Raw genomic sequence first — 9,711 nt, 5'->3', positions numbered from 1 at the left:
ATTGAGCGATGTCTTATCCGTTGGTAGATGAGAATGTTGCCAGGTACGTCTTGCTCTTCGTTTCTGTGCAATTAGCTTCTTAATCTCTTGCGGAATTATTAGATTATCATTTCTTGGAATAATGTTCGGGGTGATCTGCTTGGTTGTTTCACGTACAATCTCAGAAAAATAATCTATATTATTTTCTATATCAATAACGCTTGTAGGCCTAGATTTTGGAAATAATTTTGAATCAAGTATGGATTTGAATTGAATCCAGTTAGAAAGATTGTTGTGTAGAATATGATTGTTGATAACTGGAGTAGGAAATGTGCTAAACGTCACAAGTATTGGAGAATGATCTGAAGAGAGATCGTAACTAGATTCAACATTGAGATTTGAAAGATCAATACCTTTCACAATAAAAAAATCTAAAAGGTCTGGAACTTTAGTAGGGTCAGAAGGCCAATAAGTTGGACTGCAAGTTGAAACAAAGGAGAGGTTATTTTGCCCTATGGCTGCATGAAGAATCTTTCCTTTGGCTGTAGTCAGTCTAGAACCCCAGGCAATATGTTTACAATTAAAGTCACCACCAATGATAAATTTATTACCTAATTGAGAGAAAAATGAAGAAAACTGAGCACAAGAAATTTTGAATCTTGGTGGACAATAAACAGCAGAAACACAAAAATTATATAAATTTGTTTCAACAGAAATTTGAGTTGCTTGTAGAAAATCATCAGAAATATTTGGTAGAACAAAATGCTTTATATTATTTTTGATTAATATAGCCGAACCGCCGCGAGCCCTGCCACTTGGGTGATTTGAATTATAAGTAGTGTAGTTATAAATTTTGAAGTAGTTTTTTTCAGTGAAGTGAGTTTCTGAGATTAATAAGATATCTATTAAGTTTAACTTTAAAAAACATTCTACTTCATTTTTGTGAGGTATTAAACCGTTGGCATTCCATTCAGCAATTTTAATTATTTTTGCCATTGCTTTTGTTGTTGACTAACGTGGATAACATATTTATTATTATGGTGTTCTGTTGCAAAAGCTGATTGAAGATATTTTTAAATTCTAAAATAAGTGTTGCTAGAGAATCAGAATCCGGATTTGAAGGTGAATGATTAGAAGCAGAGTAATTGTTTTTTGCAATGTCTGCATAGGATGAATTTTGAATTGTTGGATTTAAGGCCGGAGAAATGTTGTTTATTTTATTATTAGAATTAGAATTATTAGAATTATTAAAATTTTGGTTATTTGGATTTGGATTTATGACTGATTGATTTACTGGAGTTTTTTTTCTTTGTTCTTTAATTTTTTGGAAGTATGAGCAACCGCGATAATTAGCTGGATGAGCACCGTCGCAAAAATAACAACATGCCGGAGCATTCGGATCTTTGGTACAAGCGTTAGTATTATGATTGTCACCGCATTTTAGGCAAGCAAATGGTCTATTGCAGTATTTTTTGGTGTGATTAAAGAGTTGACAGCGAGTGCATTGTATAATGTTGTTGGACTTTCTCGGTGGTTCGACGCGTATTATGCAGTTGAATAATTTATAAATGTTATAAATATTTTTGTTATTTCTATTTGGTTCCAGATCAACAAAAAACATATTAAGAGGTTCTTTTGTTATTCTATGTCTAATATTTAGGATATTACGTACGACATGACCCTGTTTTAATAGTTCTAATTTAATTGCATCTGTGCTTGTCGAAAAGTGTACATTCTAAGAACAACCCTATAAGCCTTCTCTTCTTTTAATTGATATGTATGATATACGGCATTAGTTTCTTTTAGATGTCTGGATAAAGTTCGAAAATGGTCGACAGAATTACATAGAATTTTAAATGTATTGTTAGCCAAACTTCTCAGGAAATATTGATCATGCGGAATTATTTCATTTAATTGATTAGACATATCATTAATATCGTCAACTCCGTAAATAAATATTGGAGGGGGCTTACTGACTGGGGCCGGTTTAACTAAGTTGTCGTCATTAGCTGTGTCTATTGTTGAAAGGGCCGAAAATCTGTTTTGAATTTTGACATCTATTCCTAATGGTTCAAATGAAGTTTTTCTTTTTTTGAAATTGACTACTTGCCATGAATTAGGAGGTTTCTTGACATCAGAATGTGGTTGAGTGAGGCTTGTAGATGCATTATTACTAGATGATATTACTTCCTGTCTTGAGTCAGAAACTGATGAAGTTGAACGCAGCGAGACCTTTTCCGATGTAAACATATTGGTCCGACCTTCTTCGCGAGGTATCTTGCTGTATTTGCTGGATCCAATAACGGTCTTTCGTAGTTTTGGGATTTCTGATGGTTTACTGTCCGATTCCATATTCGCTTCTATATCTTGATTGAAATGTAAGACATTTTTTTGATTCCACAAACGCACATTAGAATCTCGATTATGTATGTTTTTTTGTAAGCAATTATTTAATTATCTGTACACTTTTGTAAGCTTTTCATGCAATTTTAATAAACCGTAAAATTCAATCTGACATGCACTTGTTTTTTTCATTAACGACATGAGATGCTGTACGGATTCTTTATTTATTGAAACTTTTCAAAAAGGCGATTACATTCATACTTTTTTCGATGAACTTTTCGAATTTCTTAGACGTTGCACAAATTCCTATGAAAAAGGCATAAATGTTTATGAACTAGTTTATATGCATTATATAAGTCTATAATAAAATATAATATATTCAAATGACTGACATCCTGAATGTATTGTTTTCCTAATAATGACAAAGGCGACTTGGATAATACCGAAAATATCGACTGCGACAATAAAAATTATATAGAGGAGGTCATGACCACTGATAAATTTGTTCAAACAAAAATAAAATTTACAACACAAAATTGCACCAGTTAGATTTAGTATACGATAATGAAATAAAAATATCATACATAATCATGAGTGCGGACACAAAATTTAAACACAACACATCGAGCGAATCCTATAATGGTGCTGTTACAGAAAAGTATTCCTGGTCACAATCAATAAATGAAATAGACATATTCATACCTTTGCCATCGACAATAACTTCAAGTAGGCAGTTGAAAGTTTTGATTACACCTGCACACTTCAAAGTAGAATTCAAGAACGAATCAACTCCTTATATTGACGAAGACTTCTCGTTCAAATGTAAACCATCAGAGTCTGTGTGGTGGCTCTCAAATGGTAAACTATTGATACATTTACAAAAGAAGGAGGATCGATGGTGGCAAAAGTTGTTGGAGTCGGACGCGCCTTTGGATATAAGTAAAATGAATTGTTCAAGGCCCATAGATGAACTCTCTGAAGACGCACAGTCTTTGGTACAAGAAATGTTTTGGAACGAAACACAAAAAAGTATGGGCAAGCCTACTACAGAAGATTTAAGAAAGAGGGAGCTTTTAAGAAAGTCCTGGAATGTTGACGGTTCTCCTTTTAAAGGGACGGAGTTTGATCCATCTTTGGTAAACTTCCACTAATTAAAAGTAAGAAGATTTAGAATCGATCCCAAGGGCATGGTATTGTTTTATTATGATGTTATTTTATTTATATATTGACATTTTTTCAATTTTTATTATACATGTATAAATTTTTTGTGAAGCTGAAATAATATGGATACGTAAACAAGATGTTGTCTTATTTCTACATTTTCAGCATCGTCTCTTAATAAAATGAATTGAGTAGTAACAGCGTTTTTAATAGGAATTTAAAAGATGTTACAATATTTTGTAAATAGTCCTGCATAATATTGCCATAGCCACTGTCCCGCAGACCAATATAAAATTGATCTACCATAAAATTTCGATTTTAGTTATCATTATATATTAATTTTAAATTTTATGTTGTATTTTGTTTAAAATTTATCAATCATAAATAAGGGGGCGTCCATTAATCACGTGAGCGAGTTTTTAAGGATTTTTGAATTCTCCTCCGCCTTGGTGATACATGGTGATATTCAAATTACCTCCCCCCCTCCCCCACCAAACATCACGTGTATTTTTAGTTATGTGAAAAAACTGTAAAATTTTTGAATGAAGTAATTTTTTTTTGAAAATGTTCGATTTTTCAAAAAAAAAAAACAGTTAAACAAATACACGTGCTATCTTACAATACCCCTCCTTCCCCCACGTGATATTTCATGATTTTTTGTCAACCCCCCCCTTCCCCTAAAAACCTCACGTAATTAATGGACCCCCCTAATGTGTAATAATTTTTATGATTACTAAACTGTTCAAATATTTATCTTGATTAATGTGAAAAATCACACCTGGGGTTAGTTGAAACAATACTTTGGGACTACTTGTAATGTACAAGAATTATATACAGATTCAAGTAAAGATGACTGGGTGGAATTTATAGTTCGTAAGATGTGGGCAAATATAAATTTTGATACAGGAGTTACTATATCTTTTATTTCTATTATGATAAATAATTGTTTGTGTTATTATTTGTATTAATTATAGTTTGCGTTGATTTATGAAAAAAAATGCATAGAAACGAGAAAATCATAAAATCTTTGTACTAAAAATATTCAATTTAAAAAAATAAAATTAACGCGAAGATCGTTTAAATACAATTTAAAAGTTATAATGTAATCCGGTTCAATTATTTTCACTTATTCGAAACATAATTCAATCTATATTTCAAGTATACTTGAATCCGTTATAACGATAGAATCATTAATTTGGGGTGCTGACTACTATTATTTATAATCATTATTTACAAGTAAAAGCCGATATCACTACTGCTTGATAGCATGCTGTCCAACATGGAGATTATTATAGAATATAAATATACCATCGATTCAATTGAATGTGTATTTCCAATGCTTGTTGAACAATATTAATACTTATAAAGAACATAAAAAGTGAAAATTATTCATAACAATAAGCGTAGTATTGATAATTTTTGTATATTACATTTCATTGAAGCTATATTTGCAACTATTTACCATACATGGAGAAATTCTCAAGATGGCCATAGCTCAACATGATTGTGCATATAAAGTTCAGCAATATACGATATTATATTATAATATAATAAAATAAAAATAATATTAAGTTTTCATTGATACATATTTAACTAAATAATATAAAACAGTTACCATGGCCCATGTGATTTTTTTTTCTGATATTATTGTAACGATTAACGTATTAGATAAACTGTAGCTTGAATAAAACTCACCATGAATGCCATATTTATTGTCATGAATAACCTTTTAATATAGCACGTGTTGACTCAATGATTATTAAAATTTTAGAACAAGTCAAATTATATAAATTAAAATATATGCACTTAATAAATATTAAAATCATTGCACAACCTTGATAAAATTCACTAGCAATAACCACCGACGCTATTAATCGGTTACGTAACCGACTCCACAGGTACCTTTACCTGTACCGACCGCCCGAACGAAATGCACTGACCAAAATGTAAATATTGTAGGATTATTTGGAATCAGTTTGGCAACATGAAAAAATTTAAACAAAAATTGTAAATAATAGGATCACAGTTAGATCGTACAAGAATTTAAGGCGGTAAATTTAAATGGGAAAATTCGTACGTAACATATAATTTTGTTTCGGACATGCTCACTTATTTTACACCTTATATGATGGTAAATGGAATTTTCAAACTATTATATTTTTTTATTAATTTAGGGGTTGTGTTGATAACTTTTAAAAACCAATATATTTCTTTGGATTTTGTAATCAAAATTTTTATGCTTGACATATACCGTCTATGGAATATTGCCAATGCCGAATCACACATTTTTCATATTTAATACATTTTTTGCGGTATATTGCAATTGCGATAAAATATGTGTATTTTTTTAAACCAAATAATGTAGTGAGAGATTTTTACAAATGCAGAAACATATATGATGAAATGTTTTTGGGTATCATTCCAATAATGAAAAGACTTTAATCAAGAAGTATATATTTATTAGAATAACATGCGTTTTGACTCTTGGTTTGACTAGTCTTGCTATATTAAAAAAATTGCAAAATTACAAGATATAGAAGTATATAAAAATATTACAAAAATGCAAGATATAATTGTATTTCTTTAATTTTTTATATATTTTTTATGCTGTGATTTTGTATGTAGCCCTGAAGATGAGTCAAATCAAAATTCGAAATATATATTAAAAATGAGTATTTAGTTGCAAATTTCATTACGTTCTGTTTCAACAGGTTGTTGCTTTCGCAACTAATATTGCATATTATCCTAAAACCAAATAGAAAAACATTGCATTTAAGTGTATTTTATTTGAATATATTGCGGAATTGATATACAAATAATCATCCTGAAAAAAAGTTTAAATCAACTGTCATCAAACCATCTATACCTCAAAAGATGCAACCACAGTAGAAAATGCAAAGACAGCCTAAAATGTCAACACATCATGTGAAAAACTACAGAGATCACATAGCCCTCTGTATTGTAAGCTAGATATTATTTTTCACAAATAAACTTCAATGTTCGTACATTTAGCAATATACAAACTTTTGGTTAATGTTGTCATTTAGGGACCGATTCTGCCACACAACAAAAAAATGTTATGGCAAAGCCATGTTACGCTCCGACTTCCATAAATTATGCTAATGAATAATACTTAATACTGTCAAAATGTCATGAATTTGCTGTTCATTCAGGCGTTTTACTCATAAACTGCAACGTCACTCGTATGTTATGGAGCTGTATCAGAAACACACTGTTATCTAACATCGTTTTTTGACATTTGTGCGGCTTCTAGATTATGTTTTCCATCAGACAACCTGAGAAATTCGCCTGACTGCACACCAACCGCATGGCTTTTGACAATATTAGTATGGAAGGTTCTTCATAACATGGCATTGCCATAACATTTTTCTGATATGCGGCTGAATCGGTCTCTTAATATATTCATAGTTGTTGGAAATCCATTAATTATTCCTGTCGGACCCTGAAGATGCAGCTGATAGGGTCGAAGTCCTTACAATTAAAATTCTGCTTCTAAAAATACAAATAAGTGTAGAAACAAACAACATTGAATGCACAGTTTATTTTATTTTTGAGTTTATGTTACACCGTCTTATCTACCTAGAGAACGGATTTATAATTAAATTTTTCGCGATTTTACAATTTCGTTATCATTTTTATTTATTTCATTATAGTAGTTACAAATAGTTTTAATCATTACTATCAATGTTATGTATTGCACATATATATTAATAACTACATAGAGGTACAGTCCTAGATCTAATGTTATTGGCGTGGTACAGTTTTTAGGGTTTTTATCCATTTACTAAGAAGGCAGATTAGGGTTACATTAAATAGTACATAATAGCAATTGACACAGTGTAAATCCTGCGTTGTCAATTCAAACGTTCGGCATTGAACGGTTGTAAATATTCATGAAAAATACAATTGCTTGTTAATTCTCAATGCAATCAAATGACTGAAATATATCTGCTTTCTTAGTATGCATTGTGATGAACTGTATCAAATATTTTTGCCAAGACGTAGCTAAATACAAAACCATCGTTTTGATAACTAACTGTATTCGATCGCCGCGTCCATTCAAGAATAATATAATTTGGTTGCTGCGACCTACGCAAGCATGTCTTAACGTATTTCAAATTGTACAAAATCTAAAAGTAGATTTGCCAAAATATATTTATAATCAGCAGCAAAAATTTACCATATCTAAATTGCTCATTACTTTCTAAACATTTCAACAATTTCAAGTTATTTGTGTCCAACTCGGAAAATACTACGATTAGGGCCTACTTTGAAATTCGGGGTACTGAGAAATAGCAAGACATCGTGCAAAATTATTTATAAACCATTCTTGAAATGTACTTTTTTGTTCAGCCCTCATAGTGTGTGCATTATATACAGAACAATACATATTCGATATTGCTTCGAAGTCATTTCCTTAATTTACATGTAACTTCTAATTAATAATTAAAAATTGCAGATGTTCTCTTTAACACTCTGGCAAGAATAATATTAAGATGGCATCATGAAAGCGGTGATTTATGATTACATTTTAAATTACTTATTTTTGTATTTTATACTGTGCAGGATCACATAGATATATAAGGATGTCTGAAATCATGGCTTGTGCAAATTCAGGTCCTTACTTGTTGGTGGACCATATTTAATAGATATTCCAACTCGAACAATAGTTGCTGCACGAAAATATTTAATCATAATGAAATTAAAGCTCTTGGAAATAAAAATATAGTGAAATTCCATTGCGATTAATGATCACTCATTATAAAAACCAGTAAAACACTCAAAAAAGAGGGTATTTAAAAATGCTTGAAACCAACAATTCTGGAATGAGTTGATATCACGCAACGGAAAATTAGCAAGACAAAAAAAATTGTAAGCATATGATTAATTTAAAATATATTTATAAGAAAATCAAATATATCTGAAATCAATGCATCAATCAAAAAATACTATAGATTCTTTTTAATTTCGACTTCAATTTTAATGTGCATTTGCACCATGATTGATGCTTCAACTAATTTCTTTTGCTACAGAAGGAAGAATTTTCCGTAGGAGAGACACTGCTGTACGAGCCAGCGATCCGTCCACTAGCGCTATTCAACGAACCAAACACAAAAACAAATTTTCCAATAATTATCACTAAAATGAGTTTAAAAATAAAAAAATTACACTTTTAAAAAAATAAAAATTCAAACAAGTAAGAATTCTCAATAATTTACATACTTAAAAATTTTGAATATCGAAGCAGAAGTCGACACGCTGAATGTCGTCTATATTCGACATTCGTGCACATAGAATCATTATGCAGATGTCGCATATAGGCGACGCTCATAGCAAAAGGGTTTAATGTTAAATATTTCAAAAGATATAGAAAAATCTTGCAGAATGCTTATTGAAAATTGCACATATTTTATGATAAAATTAGTAAAATAATTTCGTAATTTTAAATTGAATGTTTATCACTCATGATTTTGTATAATAACTATTAACAAAAAGGAATGTTTTTAAAATGCAATCATCCAAGAGCTACGCAAAAATATAGATAGTTAAATATAAAAATTAAACAACTTTATTGATTTAATTTGTTTTAAAGTTGATGGTCGTATTTTTAGTAAGTAATAACCAATGCTTCATAATCGAAATTTTTTATTTAATTATGCAGTTTGTTTGATTTGGTTTCCAAGTCATGATTTCGTCCATCGGTCACTTAAATGACAATTTAAAATTTATTTTGTACGTGCAACACATGAGTTTATTACAACGACACAGATTCTTATATCTTTTCATATATAAAAAAACTGCAATTTTTGTCATATAAATATTCAACAATATCTTTGAAATAATTAACATTCAAAATAAATAATAATACACGGATATCACATAATCGACATAGAGGGTAAATTTGGATTTTTACTAGACTTTGTTTATTTAAAATATAGCATAGAATTAATATATAGCTTTCGAAAACGTGAACATATCTAATATTATATCTAATTATTTTTATATCATATACATCATGTAAATAATACGAACATATTACGTTTAATATATTTTTCACTATTACAATAGAACTTGTATTGGCAATACTCCTAGCAATACAAACATATTTTAACTATATATTTGGTCGTTCTGTGCTCAATCGAAACAAACTTAAGTCGAAACATTTTCACAAGTACAAATTCTGACATCTAAACTAGCGTAACATAT

The 9,711-nt window shown here is 30.1% G+C and overlaps 1 protein-coding gene across 1 annotated transcript; it reads left to right on the top strand.

The window, feature by feature from the left end:
* The first annotated feature begins 2,912 nt into the window (after nucleotides 1-2,912).
* Nucleotides 2,913-3,473, top strand: LOC113365663 (nudC domain-containing protein 3-like). Its single transcript, XM_026607184.1, has one exon. It carries the CDS (start codon nucleotides 2,913-2,915, stop codon nucleotides 3,471-3,473), a length of 561 nt encoding a protein of 186 aa, XP_026462969.1.
* Nucleotides 3,474-9,711: the final 6,238 nt, after the last annotated feature.

The sequence above is a fragment of the Ctenocephalides felis genome, unplaced genomic scaffold (genome assembly GCF_003426905.1).
Source record: "Ctenocephalides felis isolate EL2017-DRISC unplaced genomic scaffold, ASM342690v1 CF-g0.4_SCAFFOLD_00500, whole genome shotgun sequence".
In the NCBI taxonomy this organism is placed as follows: Eukaryota; Metazoa; Arthropoda; class Insecta; order Siphonaptera; family Pulicidae; genus Ctenocephalides; species Ctenocephalides felis.
Note: the sequence above shows the minus strand (reverse complement) of the source record. Positions and strands in the feature narration are given on the sequence as shown.

Excerpts from the sequence above, each read along its gene's own strand:
- LOC113365663 (XM_026607184.1), top strand. The coding sequence starts at position 2,913 with ATGAGTGCGGACACAAAATTTAAACACAACACATCGAGCGAATCCTAT.